The sequence below is a fragment of the Cervus canadensis genome, chromosome 17 (assembly GCF_019320065.1).
Source record: "Cervus canadensis isolate Bull #8, Minnesota chromosome 17, ASM1932006v1, whole genome shotgun sequence".
Taxonomy (NCBI): Eukaryota; Metazoa; Chordata; class Mammalia; order Artiodactyla; family Cervidae; genus Cervus; species Cervus canadensis.
In genome coordinates this window covers 11,778,515-11,799,452 of record NC_057402.1, presented here as the reverse complement: position 1 = coordinate 11,799,452, position 20,938 = coordinate 11,778,515, and the positions used below count along the sequence as shown (strand labels likewise).

At 41.0% G+C, this 20,938-nt stretch overlaps 1 protein-coding gene across 2 annotated transcripts in view; it reads right to left on the bottom strand.

Annotated features, from left to right (window-relative positions):
• Window positions 1-20,938, bottom strand: part of BTBD7 (BTB domain containing 7) — a 90,599-nt gene that overhangs the window by 24,706 nt on the left and 44,955 nt on the right. For both annotated transcript variants that reach the window (XM_043489450.1, XM_043489451.1), the window contains exon 4: window positions 879-1,087. In XM_043489450.1, the coding sequence (XP_043345385.1) occupies window positions 879-1,087 (209 nt within the window). The remainder of the gene's footprint in view (window positions 1-878; window positions 1,088-20,938) is intronic.

Here is a 20,938-nt window from a genome sequence, read left to right as displayed (position 1 = left end):
TAATAAGGTTAATGAAAACAGATCCTAAACAGATCAAGACTGATTATGACAACATATGTACTGCAATCAAAGCAATGTATAAAGGAAAAATACAGATGCTAGTGGATTATTTAACCCTTCACTGCACTGCTGACTGAGATGAAAAGCATTTCATAATTTTTCTAGTACAAATACAAAGAAATAAGATATGGCTTAATGAGTTTATAACTTCATAACATTAACACTGCTGTACAGTTACCAGCATAAAAGTCATACAGCCAGTGCAAAAAAACCCAAAAAACCAACTTGAATAAACTACCTCAAGGTATTTTTTTAGCTTATTTTAAATATACTGTTAGTTTAAATTACTTAATTATAAATGATATATAAGAATACAAGAATTTGTTTAAATGTACTTCTGACTAAAAATAAGTAGTTGAAAACATTAGTATACTTCAGCAGGAATCATACATTGAGTTTTAAGAAATGTCTGAATAGGTCAGAAATTGAATGTTGTTCTTACTTTGTGCTGCTTTAGTGTAAGTATCTTCTGATACTTTACCAAAAATAAAAGAAACTCTTATAGTGAATCTATTAACAGAAGCCAAGAGAATTATTAACAGAAGCCAAGAGAATCACCACTGGGATATGCTTCTGACCCTGCCTACTGCCACAACCCCTTTGGTGAATAGCTTGTTAGGACCTGGGCTGGTTCACACTGTTCAGTGATGGTGGCAGTGTGCACAAAGGGCCAGAGACCTAGAAATCTTTGGCTGCACAAATATGAAGAGGGCATTCCTGGGTGGGCTGCTCCCTGGATGGGAGAATAACACAGTACAGATGGGCTTCCTGGTGCACATATGAATGACAATGAACTTGAGAGGTGTATAAATGATTACCTGTAGGTAGTCAGACTGGATAGCAGTAAGCAGATGGTCTTTGCTGAGTTCATAAAAAACATCCGAAGTCATGACCTGGGAAAATTCCTCACAGAGGAAATGTAAAGCTTGTCGGTGCACCCACTTAGAGCCATATGGATGAGAGCTCCACTTGAGGATGGCAATTAAGGTATCTAATGAGATGCTTTCAGCAATGATATCCTCACAGCCTAAAAGAGAAGGCAAATACTTCTTGAGATTAACCATAAATATTATTGAACATTAGTGTGTTAGACACCAATCTTAAAAGTAGCAACAGGAAAAAAGAACACAGAGATAATAAAATCTCATGGAAGTCACCAAGACTTGATGGGATGGGGTAGCAACTGGTAACCATAACAGATTTTGACAACTACAGGGAATCTGCTGTTCCACAAAGATTTACAGAAAAAGGTGGGAATCCTCGTAACTGTTTACGAAAATAAACATCTATGTCCAACTCAAAATCTGTATAAGACATAGCAGAGAGCACTAGACCAATGGGGAAAGAAGGAAGAATAGGTAGGAATGATACAGCTATGGGAATTGACAAGTTGAGGTTTGGATGACACCTGACGGATAAGTGAACCCACACTTAGGGATATGGGTGGGCTATCTTCTAGGAACTATGAGGATATGTGTTTTTGGTAATATTCTAGTAAAAAAACAACACTTTGCATTGTTGATAGTTTCATCCCTTAGAGTACTGCAGTGTTTTTTTTCATTTGTTGAACTAAAAAGAAATACATGGTTTAAGTGAAAAGGACCTGGATCCTGGAGAAAGTGACTATGGCACTTTAAGGGCTTTAAGAAGAGAAGAAAAACATCTGAGGATAGTCAGCTATTTTCCTTAGGAAAAATAATTTCAAAATACAAAGATAAAACACAAATAGAATTGGAGTGACAAAGACTGTGTAAGGGAAAATGGCTTAAGTTGGACAGACATTCTTCACAACCAAGTTACCAAAAAACACAAGAAAAATCCCAATAATGGGATTAGATGCCACCGTCACCACCACAAATGTGGCTAAACAAGCTGCTCTCTAATGAGCTCGGAGGTTTAAAAGATACAGTAAAAGACAGAAAGGTCAGCAATGAGCTCTGGAGACTTTCCAAGCTCAAAGTTCTTGTGAACCTATGAAAAGAGAAAGATAATGATTCCCATTTTCAGGTGATGTAAGATCATTAGGAGCCAACAGAGAGTTTATAAAGTAACGCATCCTCCCCTTTTGATATGACAACAGAGAAACTGAGTATCATAGAGAACTATGTAACCTGATTTCTGTAAAGCATTTAACAGAACACTTCATGATGTCTCCAGATTGTTAGCTCAGAAGATGGGGACCACTGTCTTCACTATATCACTGGTATCTTCTTCCACATGGTAGACACTGAATAAAAATTTGCTGAATGTACAAATGAGATCTTTGAAGGTAAGACAAAAAGATGTGGAGGAGTGACAGAACAGTGGCTAACAGAACCATGTGTAAGAAGCATTGGTCAACTCCTGAGATGGAGTGGAGAGTCTCTAGTTTTCTGATGTTCATCAAGCTGGAAAGTAGGCTTCAAAGTCTTGAGACAGCCTAAAACCGGGAAACACATTTAAAAATATACTGGATAAAATGGTCAAAATTAGCTAAAAAGATGGATCAAAATGAAGGTGAAATTTAACTTAAAAAATCGCAAGTTCTATATTTAAAGAGAGTCAACTACAGAGTAGATGACAGGAAGAGCTAGCTTAACTACAACCATTATGTAAATATAGTATCTGGGTATATTAACTGAATGAATGCAAAATGTGAGATGGTTACTATAAAGCTAAAACAATCATAGGCTTTTAAGACACAAGCATAGAGTCGTAATCAAAGGAATAATGTTGCATTGCTGTCCTGTTGGATGCTGTTTTCTGTTCTAAGCCCTGTGGCTTTAGACCGGCAATGACAAAACTCTAGAATTCTCAGAGGAGGGCAAAAATACCGTGAAGAGTTTGAGACATGTTAATGAAAAAAGCTCTGAACAAACAATATTATTATTGATTTATGTAACAGAAACCCAAGGAGAGACGTAAGAGCTATCTTTCAATGTCTGATGGAACCTCATGAGGCAGAAAAAAAAAAAAGACCAATTATCTGTGGTTCCAATGGCAAGTCCTAGGAAACAGATGGATGGTAAAAGAAGAGTTTCTGACTATTAAGAAATTTCTAACAATCAAAACTGTTCTCCTTGCCTCTCCTCAATAAAAGGATCCCTCCAGAAAAATGTAGGAGCAGAGGTTAGCTCATCACATTATGGGTAGAGTACCAAGAACCCTGGGACCTCCCTGGTGGCTCAGCAGTAGAGAATCCACCTGCCAATGCAGGAGACACGGGTTCGATCCCTGGGTCAGGAAGATCCCCTGGAGAAGGAAATGGCAACCCACTCCAGTGTTCTTGCCTGGGAAATCTTATGGACAGAGGAGCCTGGTGGGCCACAGTTCATGGGGTCGCAACAGAGTCAGACATGACTTAGAAACTAAACCACAACAATAACCAAGAACCCTTATGGAACTAAAAAAGGATGACATCCAAGCTTTTTTTGGTCATAACGATAAAATCATGTTTAGAAATAACAGAGTAAGAGTGTCTGTGTGTGCAATGAGCACTCAGTTGTAACAGAGTAATTAAATCTAAAGACTGAAGATTAATTTATCTAATCTAAACCTTAAAATGGCATCCTTATTAAGTGATATCCGCATGTAAATGACACCAGAGGCATGAATGTGTGCTCATGAAAAGTGGGAAATGTGGAAGTCCTGGATAGTTCTCATGATGTTACAGTAAGTCTTGAATGCCAAGCGGAGGAGGACAGGCCTCGCCCAGTGGCCAGTGGAGGACTCTGTCAGTCTGTTGTTTTAGAGCAGGCGGTACAGTAGAGTTGGGTAGCATGAGTCAACATGACAGGGAAGGCAATCTGGTAGATGTGCTTGGGGACAAAGCAGCACAAATTAAGAGAAAAAGTGGTTATTTAAAGAATGTGTCACAGTCCTACTAAAACCAGGATATTGGCAGAGGAAAGAAAGAGAAAGATAACATCACATGTTTAAACTTTTCAAGTTTACAAAGAAGTAAGACATGATATGAAAAACGGACTTTGAAATCAGATTGTCTTGAAACCCCAACTTGGGCATTAAGCAGAAAAGTCACTTTGGGCAAACCACTTAACCACCCTGAGTCTCTCAATTTTTCCTTCATAAATCCTCCACATTCTCTAAGTCAGCTGAGATATTGCCTCTTTCAAAAGCCTACCTTGAGCCCATTCCCCAAAGCCTAAGTCAAAAGTTAGGTGTTCCTCCTACCTGAAATTTTCCACAATGTCCTGTGTTTCTCCCGTAATAGCATTAAATTCTCATACTAGTCCAGTTTACATTTCTGACATATTTGTTTTTTGACTCCCCTATCAGACTGAGCGCTCCTCTGAGGTAGTGAACCCCCTTTATCTCTGATGCTATGGCACCTGACACCTGGTAGATAATTAAAAACAAAACGTAATGCTAACATTTTTGAAATTTATTATGTACCAAGATCTGTGCTTAATTTTGATAATATTCTTGAAGAAGGTAATGTTATAATTCCTATTTTACAGATGAGAAAACTAAGACTCACAAAGACTAATTAACTTGCCCGAGGTCATACAGCCAGGAAGAAAGTAAGTCATACTTAATGAAGCATCTTTTACTTCCATCCTAAAAATCTCTTTCCTTGTCATGCCTCTTAACTGAGGTCTTCTACTATCAATGCTCATCGTAACTTCTTCACTTAGAACTGCCTCTCTCATGAACAGGAAAGTACCTTATAAATTCACCAAACATGGTGATGTTAACTCAGAAATGTATAAGAAAATTGGGCTAAAACAAAAAAAAAAAGTGGAAGGGACATTTTAAAGAGATTTATCTAGTATTGTCAAAATTAGTATTTTCATGTCATAGTAAACAATTTCACTTGGTGGTAATTTATCTTTTGTCAACGTTGTCAATAATGGAATGAAAATGTAAATACTACAGCAGCAAGGTCAAATGGATGCTGGCAGGGAAAAGCTAGGAAATGAGATACAAAGAGGCTTCATACAAAGACATTTCCTTGGGAAAATCTGGACCAGTCTTGTAAGTAAAAAAAACACTACTACACACTCAAAGATGGTCAGATTCTTGGTGATGAAGTGTTAAAAACCCAAATCCTCAAAGACTAAGGGATAAATCAGAAGGTTCATTTATGTGCAGTGCAAATATTCATTTCTAGTCAGCGGAAAGTCTATCTTAGCTCTTCTCAAACTATCTTGCATCAAGGAACAGATTTTTAAGTCCGCTTTTTAAGTTTCCAATCTGCCATGAACCAATACTTTAGTAAAATTCAGTAAAAACACTGATTGAATACTGTGGCAATATCAAATTGCTACAAAAGTTTTAAAATGCATACTCTCAATTTCCTTATTATCTCATTGTAGACCCACTTTGAATCAGTTCAGTTCAGTCGCTTAGTCGGGTCTGACTCTTTGCAACCCCATGGACTGCAGCATGCCAGGCTTCCCTGTCCATCACCAACTCCAGGAGCTTGTTCAAACTCAAGTCCATCGAGTTGGTGATGCCATCCAAACATCTCATCCTCTGTCGTCCCCTTCTCCTCCTGCCTTTCAATCTTTCCCAGCATCAGGGTCTTTTCAAATGAGTCAGTTCTTCACATTAGGTGGCCAAAGTATTTGAGTTTCAGCTTCAGCATCTGTTCTTCCAATGAATATTCAGGACTGATTTCCTTTAGGAAGGACTGGTTGGATCTCCCTGCAGTCCAAGGGACACTCAAGAGTCTTCTCCAACACCACAGTTAAAAAACATCAATTCTTATACGCTTAACTTCTTTTATAGTCCAACTCTCACATCCATACATGACCACTGGAAAAACCATAGCCTTGACTAGATGGACCTTTGTTGGCAAAGTAATGTCTCTGCTTTTCAATATGCTGTCTAGGTTGGTCGTAGTTTTTTTTCTTCCAAGGAGAAAGCATCTTTTAATTTCATGGTTGCAGTCACCATCTGCAGTGATTTTGGAGTCCCCCAAAATAAAGTCACTGTTTCCACTGCTTCCCCCTCTATTTGCCATGAAGTGATGGGACCAGATGCCATGATCTTAGTTTTCTGAATGTTGAGTTTTAAGCCAGCTTTTTCACTCTCCTTTCACTTTCATCAAGAGGCTCTTTAGTTCTTTGTTTTCTGCCATAAGGGTGGTGTCATCTGCATAGGTGAGGTTATTGATACTTGTCCCAGCAATCTTGATTCCAGCTTGTGCTCCATCCAGTCTAGCACTTCATACGATATACTCTGCATAGAAGTTAAATAAGCAGGGTGACAATATACAGTCTTGACATACTCCTGTCCCGATTTGGAACCAGTCCATGGTTCCATGTCTGGTTCTAACTGATGCTTCTTGACCTGCATACAGATTTCTCAGGAGGCAGGTCAGGTGGTCTAGTATTCCCATCTCTTGAAGAATTTTCCACAGTTTTTTGTGAATCACACACCACTTAGAACAGTGCTGAACAGTGAGTAACACCGTTCTATCTAAAATCCTTTCCTCTCTGTCAGTTTCAGGATATATGGAGGTCAGACTGTTTCTTCCCATTTGGTCCTAATTAACTTCCAGAAGGCATGCTCGCTCTTCTTCCCTATAGAACTCACTGACTACATTTCCTCACTACAGACAAAATATTACTTTATTATATATTTCTTTCAATACAACTAAATGACACAGAATGACTATTTATTTTTTTTTTACTTTATCTTTTTAAACTAGAAGTTTAGAGCTTATGAGACTATTGTCCACATATGCTAAACTACTGTTTAGAGCTAGTCCCTACTAGCAGTTTTCTGATCCCCACCATCTCTCAATGGGCAGAGTGTTACTTCCCTGCAACAAGACTTTGGAACTGGCTATGAGATCAGCTTTGACCAATTAAATATTTGGAATTCTCCAGGCAGAATACTGGAGTGGGTAGCCTTTTCCTTCTCCAGGGAATCTTCCCAAACCAGGGATCAAACCCTGGTCTCCGACATTGCAGGCAGATTCTTTACCAGTTGAGCCACAAGGGAAGCCCAAGCATACTGGAGTGGAGAGCCTATCCCTTCCCCAGTGGATCTTTCTGACCCAGGAATTGAACCAGGGTCTCCTGCATTGCAGACAAGTTCTTTACCAACTGAGCTATCAGGGAAGCTCAATTAAATGTTAGTGAATGTGATATGACCAAAGGCTTCAAAAGTCCTTTTGGGAACTGGGCTTGCCCCCTTGCCTTCTGCCACTGCCATGGTAAGAACACACAGAGCTAGTTTGTTGGTCCCAGGAGGAAAATGAGCAGCAGCGGGAACAGAACCGCCAGTCCTACTCAACCACGGTGGCCATCAGAGTGACCCCAGCTGCTGCAAACTTAAATCTGTGATTTCAGTTCACCTGGAAATTTGTGACAAACATGTTTTTTGTTAAATGCCACTGAAATTCTCTGGTTGTTGTTATATAGCAATGGTTGACTAATAAACCAGAGAACTTTTTGGATGAATCAAAAGCTTTTAACAATTTCCTTATAACAGAAAAACTCATCTGGAGCCTAGACATTTGATATCTCAAAGACGCCCATGTATTCTGCTCAGATGGGAGATCTTCAATGATGCTGCTGCGAGGCTGGCAGAGAGTATGAAGTAAATATTTTACAGTTCTTTCTTGCTTGTGTGATAACTCCATTTTACAGATCCATCTTCTACTTTTTTAATCCTTTCTATTCTCTTTCACCAGAATATTTTCTTTCTAATCCTTAACGATGGCAGAAATGTTTCTTTTCAAAAATTTGAGCTACATAACATGAATGATCAAGGCAGAAATACAAAGAAGTAAAACAACTTAGACATTTAGTAATACCTATGACTGTTACTCTGCATATTAAGGGCCATTTTCTGTTTTTATTATGAACATGTTTGATAACTAAAATACACTTCGATGTTGACAGATTTTCTGAATACATTGTCAGGATCTGTCTTTACGGCTGCTCTCATACTCTTCATTACTCCCAGGTACATCATCATACATGTTTCACCAGTATCAGTGGGAAACCTTTTCACTGGCTCATAGCCATCAGAAAATATATAAGCTGCTTCCAGATTTAGAATTTCATATTGGGTCTGAGGTGGGAAGAGGAAGAAAGAGACAAGGGGGAAGAAAGAAAAGGAATCAGGGAGGAGATTATGGCTTGCCCCACAACGTAAAGCAATACAGTAAGGTTAAAGGAAGGCGGGCCTCAGAGCAGGCGCTTCAGCGGTGACTCTTCAGTGCCACCAGAGTTAGAATTAAGACTTCAAGTGCAAATAGGCTCGAGAAAAGAGCTGCTTCAATTCTTTCCTGCTAAACTGTACGGGACCGATTCCAAATCCTAAGGAAAGGAATTATGAAACAAGTGGGAAGTGACAGCAGCATGTAGTAGCAGACAGAGCACTGAAGGTTCTGGATTCAGGTAATTATATCACTAACTCTTGGCTCTCACTTATCACCCACTGTTAAGTGCTGGATCAAAGCACCCCACGCTATTTTGGTCTCATTTCCTTATACCCAGGATGAAATAACGCCATCAGAGTTCTGAGGATCATGTTAAAAATACTCAGGAGCCCATGTGTACATGGGGCTTCCCTAGTGGCTCAGTCAATAAAGAATCTGCCTGTAATGCAGGAGACCTGGGTTCAATCCTTGGGGTGGGAAGATCCCCTGGAGTAGGAAATGGCAACCCACTCCAGTATTCTTGCCTGGAGAATTCCATGGACAGAGAAGCCTAGTGGGCTACAGTCTGTGGGCTGGCAAACAGTCCAGCATGACTCTGAGCAATCAACATGTTCACTTTCAACCTGTCCATGAGCGCTATGCTTCTCCTAGGCAAGAAATCTTCAATCCGCTGTGCCAACTCATCCTCCTTTCTCTCTCCCTCATATACACACGAAACGAACTAGTTAATGTTTCTGATTCTTCCTTCAAAAACACTATTTGATTAGTTTTGTTTTCTAGCAACACCACCTTGGTTCAAATACTCCGTACTTCACACCTTGACGATAGAAACGCTCCCAACTGTCGCCATGGCTTCAGTATTCTAGCCCACGATGATCACACGTTGAAAGGCTTGCTTTCTGAGACACCACTATCAGCACGTCACCCCTGCACATGTTTTAAAAAGGGAACCAGAATCCCAGACCCAAGGCAGAAAGGAGCACCAGACACGGGGGTGAGAAGACAAGTCCATCTATGCCTTAGTGCCTTTCATTTCGAGTCCCTGGATTCTGCAACACCTGACAGCTGGTTAGATAAATGCTCCTCTCTGCCGTCCTTCAAGACCATTCTGAGGAAGACTGTACAAAACTCCTCAAGGCTCCTGGCAGGCTTGAAGCCCCGTAACCTGCAATGGGAACCAACACTACCGGCCACTCTCACGCTGCTTTTCCTCCTCCCCGGTTTCATTCCCCCCAGTTCTCCCCTGTTCATGGGATTCCTTACCAAGTAACTTCCTGCAAGCAAGCCTTTGTTTTAGGCTGTTTCAGCGCAGTCTATGGGGGAATAGGAGGGGACACTCACACTATGATAGAAAGACAAGTGGCTCCAGGAAATAAGATTCTTGAGAAAGATTCTGGAACTAGATCATTCCCCGATAAGGTGGCAAAGAGGACCCCACTCCTAATGGCAAGTGGGATGGTGACAATCCCGGCCTGTTGCAGTATGACAATACTAAGATTTTTCACTAAGTGAAGTGTTAGCTTAGTAGTAGTGGTTGTGGTTGCATTTGAATGGAAACATGAGTGATTCTAAAGACCTGGTGCTGGCTGGCTTAAAAGTCATAAAAAAAAGAAAATGACAGTCACTCTTGAAGCCTAAGATTTCTGTCAAAACCAGAAAACTTCTAGATTGGTGTTCAAAGATACCCTTATTTCCTAGAGCTGCAGAAAAGACTGCCAAAACTTAGGCTCAAGATTTAATTTTATCAAATCTATGAAGAAGATATGAACAAAGTCTTGACAAATCTATGACAAAATGTGGATCCTGAGAGGAAGAGCTGGACACAGAAACCTTGAAAGGGGCTATGTGGTGGATGAGGAATGCTAAGCCCCAAGATTCACTTGAACTTTCCAGGCTGGGAGAAGCAGCACCCTGCTCCCAACTCCCTGCTAGAGGACAGCAGCCTTCTCTTGCTAGAAGCCCTGAAGGTGCCTGAAAAGACAATGCTGTCCTCTTCAGTATCTGCCCCGGCCTCCTCTCACTAAGCTCCAAACCAATAATCAGGATCTGTTCAAGCATAATTACAGTTTGAGGGAGAAAGTACAATCCCTGTTCTGGGAAGAAAGAGCATATACAACCAAAGAACTGCACGACCTGGAGGTAAATACTGTGGGAGTGGTTACTGAGAGTCCTGGGCCAGCGTGCTAGGTGTGGGACAGGACAACAGGAGCAGGAAGGAGTTCTTCCAGAATCCAAGGGACTCAACTGCAGCACCTTATGGTGTTCTCTGCTCAGTGATAACGGAACCTGGGCAATTGCAGATACTTCTGGGATGAAGGTCTGAGTCCTCTCACCTGGTAGGCTACCTAGACCTGCTGAAATGTTGGCAAAGCAGGAAGAAAATCTAGGTGTAGTGATAGAAGGTGGAGACTGTGCTGATCTGTACTATTTAAGCTTGTCTAAGCTACAACTCTTTTCCATGATCATCCCCAAAGCTGGCCAAAACAGAAATGTGTGATGTGAAAGGAAGCAGCAGCAGCCATCACTCTCTAAAAATCACTGAAGCTAGATGTGGTGGAAGGCAGACACGGAGGTGCCCTGGACCCTAGCTGGTCCTTGCTCTCTGCACTCTGCATCCGCTCTCCCTCCCAACCGCAGCTCTGCTGACAACACTGGCCCCAGGCCACCACCAGGAGCATGGCTGCAGACCCACAGATACAATGGCCACTCTGCCCTGTGCAGCCCCAGCTTACTGGCTCCATGTCCTTGGCTTCCCAGGTGGACTGGTTGTTAACTCCTCTGGGTCCACCCCCCTCCACCACAGCAGACCTTCACTTCCCCAGCTTCTCCCACCACTGTATAAGGACCAATTCCTGTAATGATTCCCTTACCCCACAAGTCAGTGTTGCTCAGCTTCCCTGATCGAAACCCAAGTGATACAGTTATGTTGAGACTATCAATTAAAGCCTCCACCCAACTGCAGCAGCTGGGACTGGTATCATCTTTCCTGAATTGAGTCTTTTACAGAGGTGCGGCTGGTTAGCACCTTGAAGGCTCTGTGGTAAACTGGATTTAAATCACTGCTCTCCTCCAATTAAGTTAAATCACATGAAATTGTTGATATTAAACCATTCTACCCTACGAAACTCAGAAGATTAAATAATGTGTTTGTTTTCTGTTGCTAAACAACAAATGATCACAAACATAGGGGGTTAAATCAACAAACAAATCATCTCATATTTTCTGTGGGTCAGGAGTCTGGGCACAAGTCACCTGGGTCCTCAGGGTTTCCTAAGGCTGCAATCAAGGTGTCAACTAGGTTCACATTCTCATCTTAAGGCCCAATCAGGGAAGAATTTGCTTCCAAGCTCATTCGCTTGCTGGCAAAAATCATTTCCTTGAGGCCCTAAAGGCCCAGCTTCTTGCTGGCTATTAGCTGAGGATTCACAACCTCCTCCAAGAGGCTGCCTGTAGTTCTTTCCATGCAGTCCACTCAACAGGCCATCTCACAACACAAAAGCTGACTTCTTCAAAGCCGGCAGGGTAAGAAGTCTCTAGTCTCTGGGGAACAGAAAGTTGAGAGGGCAGGAGACCTTTTGATGAGTACCATTTTGAATTCTGCTCCATTTGAATATATTATCTATTAAAACACACACACACACATACACACACACACCAGGCTATGGAAGGTGCCAGGAGTTCTTTCCCTCAGTGCTCAACATAAAATCAATCACTGTCCACAAAATGCAAGCAAATAGTGGGAGGGAAATCAGAAGGTTCTCTGCTCTGAGAACATGACTCCCTTTTGATGGGGAAGACACAAATCACTGAGATTCACGTTGCTTGTGTGTGAAAACATACAAACAGTGCTGGTGCTCTTCACTCTCATAGCTCTGCCAAGCTGTGGGAGAGGGAAAAAACAGACAAAGATGTGAAAGAAGCTAAAAATATCTACACAACAACTTTGGTAACTAGAGGAGGAGGCTAAAGCACAAAGACAACAAGTGACAAAAGACTGAAGGGCTCTCTTTTTACCATGAAAGGAAACAAACGAAAAAGATCAAGATCTCTAAGGTATGTAGTTAAATACAGATTTGTATTTCTCTAATGATTATGCTATAAATTCTAATATGACATTTTAAATTATTTATTCCCTAGTATTTTCGGGGGTGAAAATAACATAATTAAAGGGAAAAGCAGTCATGGAGATGTCCATTCTCTGGACACAGATACTGTATATAAGCCTCTGCTAAATTAAAATGCAAGGAGATCTAATTCTGGGATCTACAGGATGCCTGAATTCCTTGAAATTGACACATGTTCTTTTGTTCAGGCATCTATCTGGAAGAGAGATGTCAAGATACACCACTAGTCAGACTGATCCGAGACCCAACACCATGATCTGAGACCCAATCCCCAACTCCCTATACCTGTGTGATGTGTGAAATTCTGCCTGTTTCCTCATCTGAAAAAATGTTTCCTCAGCCTACCATGTTGGGTTATTTTGAGGATTAAATAATATACACAGAGCACATAGCACATTAACTTATGATAAACATTAAGTAAGTAGCAGCTATTACTATAATTGGTGTGTTGCAGTCCATGGGTCGCAAAAAGTTGGACACAACTTAGCGACTGAACGACAGTTATCGTACTTAGGTTTTCTTGAAGATGGCATCCACTGTACTGGTGTATTCTAATTCAAAGCAAGTACAGGGATCTGTGGGGGTGAGAGAGGATAGGAAAGGAGCACAATCTTAAGGGAGCAGAGCAAAGATCATAAAGGGAACAGAAATGGCCAGTGACAACCTAAATGTATTGGGGCCTCTCACAGATCACTTGTTAAAATGCTACATAAAATCAACCCTAGTACTCAGTATGTGAAAAACTCAGAGGTTTTATCTAAAAACAAAAAAATACCCCTTTATACCTATACCTTGTTTATTACCCATCACTTCATGGCAAATAGATTGTTTATACCCATCACTTCACAGCAAACAGATGGGGAAACGATGGAAATAGTGGGCTCCAAAATCACTGCAGATGGTGACTGCAGCCATGAAATTGAAAGACGCTTACTCCTTGGAAGAAAAGCTATGACCAATACAGACAGCATATTAAAAAGCAGAGACATTATTTTGCCAACAAAGATCTGTCTAGTCAAAGCTCTGGTTTTTCCAGTAGTCATGTAGGTTGTGAGAGTTGGACTATGAAGAAAGCTGAGCACTGAAGAACTAGTATTGGAGAAGACTCGTGAGAGTCCCTTGGACTGCAAGGAGATCCAGCCAGTCCATCCTAAAGGAAATCAGTCCTGAATATTCATTGGAAGGACTGATGCTGAAGCTGAAGTTCCAATACTTTGGCCACCTGATGCAAAGAACTGACTCCTTGGAAAAGACCCTCATGCTGGGAAAGACTGAAGGCAGGAGGAGAAGGGGATGACAGAGGATGAGATGTTTAGATGGCATCACTGACTTGATGGACATGAGCTTGAGTAAGCTCCGGGAGTTGGTGATAAACAGGGAAGCCTGGTGTGCTGCAGTCCATGGGGTTGCAAAGAGTCAGACAGGACTGAGCGACTGAACTGAACTGAACTTGTTTATTATTCTTAAACCATTTTCCCACTAGTAACAAAATAGTAAGTTAGTATCCTTAATTCCATCATCATAATAAAGGAAAAATCCAAAGCGTTTGAGGGAGAGCCATGTAAATAATTAATGATTTTCAGAAAAGTTTTTGATATCTACTGGTTTAGTTATCTCCTCAGTATAACTGTGTGCTCCATTTCAAACAATGCACCTCACAGATGACTTCCACTTACAGAAATCTTATTCCCTTTCCCCTTCAAATAGAAAAGAATAGGTCTAGAGTTGAAAAACCAGGATTCAAATCTTGGCCTTACTAACACTTTCTAGTTGTAATCTCCAGTGACAGTATTTTCAAGCCTCAGTTTATCTGTAAAATAGAGATAATACCTACCACAGAGGACAATGTGAACCGAAAGCTTATACAATACCTGGCCAAAAAAATAGGTGTTCAAAAAAATTCTACTGCATAAACACATAAATAGAGTACAGAACTTTTAAAAAGAATAGTAATTTTTGATGTGTAATTTATATAGATTTTATCTGCTTAAAGAAAGTATACATTTAAAATAAAAACACTATTTCTGGAACAGTTCTTGTGGTCGCCGCTGCCTGCTGCAACCAAAGAGATCTTTCAGAAAATGTAAATTTAATCAGGTCACATGCTCAGGATAAAACCAAATGTCTCAGCATGGTATACCAAGTTCTTATTACCCAGCCATGCTGGTTGCTACATCCTACCTCGCTCTCATCTCTGCAACCCCCACAACCCGCCCCACCCCCCTCCTCCCCCCCAAAACCAGAAGTGCCCTGCTCTCACTTATCTCTAGACTTTGCCACCTGAAGTTCCTTCTGCCTGATATGGGCCTCTTTATCTCCAATCTTTATCTACTTAATGCCTATTCATTCTCCAGGGCACAACTTCTCTGTAAAGTTCTTCTAGATACCATCCCTCCTTTCCTAACTCCCCTGCCCTTCAGGGCCTTACTCTATTAGGGCATTTACACACTGGACCTGCCTACTGGCACCCGCCACTAGACGACCTAACTCATTACTTTACTCTCAGAGTCTGGCATACAGTAAGAGCTCAGTAAGTGTTTGCTAAATGAACAAGTCGAGGAATCACAGTGCTAATTCTGTAGAAAGGTCCACTGGAATCTAAAGCTTATATTCCTCCCTCCCCCCACAATGTTCCATTTTTACCTCTGAAAGCTCAGGTGCTGCTATTCTCTCGGGTTCACAGACCTGCTGCGGTGACCAGGTTTACAACATTCTATCTACTTCTGTTTCCCTTAGTACTTCTAAAAATTTGATAATCAAAAAGTAGGTTAGGAGGGGGTTCACACCACTGAAGACTTCAGATACCTAATACTTTTACTTACACTTACAAACAAAAACGAGGCATTAAAAAAAAGCAATTAATCATACATTTCTGAACCACTCACAATTAGATATAAGCTTGTTAGATATAAGCTCAGAAAGATATCAAGGTTTAGAAAACCAATATGATGTCCATGTATTTTCTACAAATAGTTCCGTGAATCAGGTTCCAAAATTCAGTACTGTCTTTTTTTTTTTTTGGCTGAGCCATGTGGCATGTGGGATCTTGGATTTCCTGATCAGGGAAAGAACCAGCACCGCCGTGCAGCGGAATCACAGAGTCTTAACCACTGGACTGCCATGGAAGTCCCAGCATCATTCTTCAAAGGAGACTTTAACAGGACGTAACACTGACAGTGAAAACAATATTAAAACAAACCCACTTCAGGGGCCTATTATGGTTGAAGAGGAACTTGGTTAAAAACAAAGACATGTAAGTGTGCAAACAGTGTTTTCAGTTTTCTGGCACAACTTTCAGATGTGTGGATACTTCACCTTCAAGTGCCTTGACATGTAAAAACATTTACTGGAAGTCGTATGGACACGTCCATGCTAAGCATGAAACATAAAAATGTTGTAGTGAAGAGAACAAAAATAGAGCTCAAAGCCTTTTAATATATCAAAGCTACCCTCTTTGTGGTGACATATTTAGTGAGGCTAGCTCATGTTAACTTATAATAGAAATTGATACTCCTTTTCATCTAAATATGAGAAAAAATAGTCGTGAGGCAAGAACTTTCTAGTCAGTTTATATTCACTGAATATTTTAGCAGGTTCATAAATTAACACTCTAAACTAAGATTCAGTCTTCAGGAGATATTTATAAAAAAGTACTATTTGTCAACAGTGTTTTTCATTGGGGAGTGAGTCTAAAGGGTTTTTAAAACAACTTTTGTATTATCTGAATATCCAATCAGGGCATACTTTATATTTTTAGAAGCAAAAATATAGTTATTAAAATAAAGTGTTAGTCACTCAATTGTGTCCAACTCTTTGTGACCCCATGGATGACAGCCTACCAGGCTCCTCTCTCCATGGAATTCTCCAGGCAAGAATACTGGAGTGGACTGCCATTCCCTTCTCCAGGGCATCTTCCCAACTCAGGGATCGAACCTGGGTCTCCCGCACTGCAGGCAGATTCTTTACCCTCTGAGCCACTAGGGAAGCCTGGGTAGCTATTCTTTACTGACATCATTTTCCCAAAGTTTATTAAGTATGTAAAAAGCAAGACACAGGATAACATGTATAATGTGGTACTATTATATTACAACAGAACAAGAAATGCATTGAAATATACACACACATATCCAAACATATTCAGAGGTTTGTAAGAAAACTCAAACTGTTCAAAGTATGTCATCAATATGCATTTGGGGAAAGGAGTGGTAGTAGGAGATAATATGGTTTACTGATGAGCGTTACCAAACACAGTCTAAAGTTTTTTAAAGTGTAAAGGAAAGGGACTTCCCTGGCGCTCCAGTGGTCAGGACTCCATCTTTCCACTGCAGGGGGCACAGATCTGATCCCTGGTTGTGGAACTAAGATCCTGCATGCCATGCAATGTGGGCCCGCCATCCTCCACCCCCCCAAAAAAAGGAAAAAATATAAGAGAAGCTTCAGTACTTCATACAGAGTTGGGGCTCAGTATGTTTGTTTTGAAGTCCATTTTTTGATCAGCAGACGTGGCCTTGGAGAAGTTAACAACTTCAGTTACTCACCTTATCTCTGAAACGAGCAGGATGATAGCAGTTACCACACAAGCTACTGTAAAGCTTAAGGGAGGTCTTACACATAACGAGTTTAGCCCAATGTTTTGCACATAGTAACAGCTAGATATTCTAATCTATCTGAATTTCTGGAACAGTTTTCTCCAGCCACTTCCAAAACCAAAAGTGGACAGAATGCTTGTGTCTGGTCAGAGTTCTTCTACTTTGGATTTTTTAGGAGTTAAGTGCAATATTTGGTTTTAAGTCAGAAACGGCAACTTTGTACCTCAAAACTGAGTTTGAAAAAGCAGGAGACTTGTTCAATACAGAGGTTCTTCCTTCTACCATTTTCCTTCCTCACTCACTAATACCCTCTCCAAATCTTGTTTTCCACGTATCAGTCTAAGATGCATCTTAGACTGCATTAGTTTCTGCACTTCTTGGCAACAGAAGGTGTAAGAGGAGTAGTCAAAATCTGACAATGGCAGAGTTAGAAAAATAAAAATAACTTGAGGCTTTAGGAAATGGCCCATTCAGGCCATTTTCCTAGTGTTTCTAAGAGAAAAAGGGACTATAACTGAATCAAAGCAAAATGGGAGTTTACACCAAAAAGCCCACCACCACAGGGAACACTGTATGTACCATTTTTTTTAATGGCTCTGTTTTGCCATCTAACATTGGATATTTCTTGCAATTGTATCTTTACATGTATTAAATGTATTAAGACTTTTTAAAAAGTCTTAATTAATCTGGTAAACTTTTTAGGCTTTGGAAACTTGGAACTGTGCTGTCAAATGATGTGTAAGGAAAATAACGTAAAGCTTATCTTTAGAAATTGTCTACTAAGAGTTAATGTAAATAAAATTTAAAACCATTTGTTAAAGCCCAACTGTTAGCCAGGCACAGTGCTTGGTGCCTGCGCTTCTATGAAGAGGAATAAACAAGCTCAGGCTGAGGAACCTAGACAGAATTTATGTGGTTAGTATGTGGCAGAGAGGCAGGATGAGAACACAGATCTAGCTCCAGACTTCAGATTTATAAAATATTAATACCATTAAATTTGGGCATTATTTATGTACCTCTGAATCTCTCTGGGCAAATGGGAGACCCATTCTGCAAGCTTCATGGAGCTGTTGTGAAAATGACACGAAACAGCATATGCTTGCAGTTCAAGATGGTGGAGTAGAAGGACCTATGCTCATCTCCTCCTGTGAGAGCACCAAAATTGCAACTAGCTCTTGAACAACCATCCACAGGAGGTTGCTGGAAAACACTAATAAAGATACCCCACATCCATAGACAAAGAAGCCGCAGTGAGATGGTAGGAGGGGCGTAATCATGATAAAATCAAATCCCATAACCGCTGGGTGTGTGACCCACAGACTAGAGAACAATAATACCAATGAAGTTCTCACACTATTGTTGAAGGTTACATTCTGAACCCCAAGTCAGGATTCCCAGCCTGGAGAGCCGACAAGGGGACTGGGAATCCCAAGGGAATCTGGCCTTGAGGGCCAGAGGGATTTGACTGAAGGCTTTCCAGGGACTGAAGAGCAATCCCAAAGGTCAATACCAAAGAACATACAACAGCACTTATTGCACACGCTAACAAAGTAATGCTCAAAACTCTCCAGGCTTGGCTTCAACAGTTTGTGAACCAAGAACTTCCAGATGTTCAAGCTGGATTTAAAAAAAGGCAGAGGAACCAGAGATCAAATTGCCAACATCCGTTGGATCATCAAAAAAGCAATGGAGTTCCAGAAAAACATCCCCTGCTTTATTGACTATGCCAAAGCCTTTGACCGTGTGGATCACAACAAACTGTGGAAAATTCTTCCAAGAGATGGCAATACCAGACCACCTTACCTGCCTCTTGAGAAACTTGTATTCAGGTCAAGAAGCAACAGTTAGAACTGGACATGGAACCATGGATAGGTTCAAAATTGGGAAAGGAGTACATCAAGGCTGTATATTGTCAGCCTGCTTATTTAACTTATATGCAGAGTACATCATGCGAAATGCCAGGCTGGATGAAGCACAAGCTGGAATCAAGAATGCCAGGAGAAATATCAATAACCTCACATATGCAGATGACACCACCCTTATAGCAGAAAGTGAAGAGGAACTAAAGAGTCTCTTGATGAAGGTCAAAGAGGAGAGTGAAAAAGCTGGCTTAAAATTCAACATTAAAAAAACTCAAGATCATTGCACTTGGTCTCATCACTTCATGACTAAAAGACGGGGAAACAATGCAAACAGTGACAGACTTTATTTTCTTGGGCTCCAAAATCACTGCAGATGGTGACTACAGCCATGAAATTAAAAGACGTGTGCTCTTGGAAGAAAAGCTATGACAAACCTAGACAGCATATTAAAAAAACATTACTCTGCTGACAAAGGTCCATCTAGTCAAAGCTATGGTTTTTCCAGTAGTCATGTATGGATGTGAGAGTTGGACCATAAAGAAGGCTGAGTGCCAAAGAACTGATGCTTTTAAATTGTGGTCCTCTCGACTCTTGAGAGTTCCTTGGACTGCAAGGAGATCAAACCAGCCAATCCTAAAGAAAATCAATCCTGAATACTCACTCACTGGAGGAACTGATACTGAGGCTGAAGCTCCAATACTTTGGCCACCTGATAGGAAGAGCCAACTCATTTGAAAAGACCCTGATTCTGGGAAAGACTGAAGGCAGGAGGAGAAGGGGGATCGACAGAGGAGGCAATGGTTGGATGGCATCACTGACTCAACAGACATGAGTTTGAGGAGGCTCTGGAGATAGTGTAGGACAGGGAAGCCTGGCGTGCTACACTCCATGGGATCAAAAAGAGTTGGACATGACTGAGGAACTAAACAAGAGGACTGAGGGATACAGTGACTCCAGTCGTGGAAAGCACAAACAAAATTCTGCATGTACCAAGATCCAGAGGAGACGAACAGTGACCCTACAGGAGACTGAACCAAAACTACCTGCTAGAGTCGGAGGGCTTCCTGTGGAGGTGTGGGTCAGCAGGGGCTCACCACAGGGATGGGGGCAGTGGAAGGTCCCCTTTGGCATAAACCCTCTTGGAGTTCACCATTAACCCTACCACAGAGCCCTAGACCCTAGGGCTGGGTCACTTCAGGCCAAACAACTACCAGGGAGGAAGTGCAACCCCACCCATCAGCAGATAATTGGATTAAAGCTTTACAAAGCAAGGCCCTGCCCATCAGAGCAAGACTCAGTTTTTCCCACTACCAGTACCGCCCCCCCCCCCCCCCCCCACCGCCATCTGAAGTTTACCTAAGTTTCTTAGCCTTCTCCATCAGAGGGCAGACAGAAGAAGCAAGCAGCAGCACAATCTCACAGTGGTTAAAACAAAAACCATTATTACAGAAAGTTAATCATGAAAAAGCAGAAAGTTATGTTTCAGATGAAGGGACAAGATAAAATCTCAGTAAAACAACTAAATGAAGTGGAGATAGGCAATCTTCCAGAAAAAGAATTCAGAATAATGATAGTGAAGATGGTCCAGAATCTCAGGAAAAGAATGGAGGCAAAGATTGAAAAAATGCAAGAAATGTTTACCACAGGCCTAGAAGAACCAAAGAACAAACAAAGAGATGAACAATACACTACAAGGAAGTAAAAGCAGAATAACTGAGGCAGAAGAACAGATAAATGACCTGGAGAACAGAAAGGTGGAAATCACTGCCACAGAACAGAATATAGAAAAAAGAAGAAATGAAGACAGTCTAAGAGACCTCTGGAACAACATTAAATGCACCAACATTCACATTATAGGAGTCCCAGAGGGAGAAGGGAAAGGACCTGAGAAAATATTTGAAGAGATAACAGCTGAAAGCTTACCGAACATGGTAAGGGAAATAGTCAACCATGGCCAGGAAGCACAGAGAGTCCTAGAAAGGATAAACTCAAGGAAAAACACACTGAGACACACAGTAATCAAACTGACAAAAAATTAAATTACAGAGATAAAATATTAAAAGCAGCAAGGGAAAAACAACAACAAATAACATATAAGGGAACTCTCATCATGCTATCAGCTGATTTCTCAACAGAAACTCTACATGCCAGTAGGGAAAGGCATGATTTATTTCAAGTGTTGAA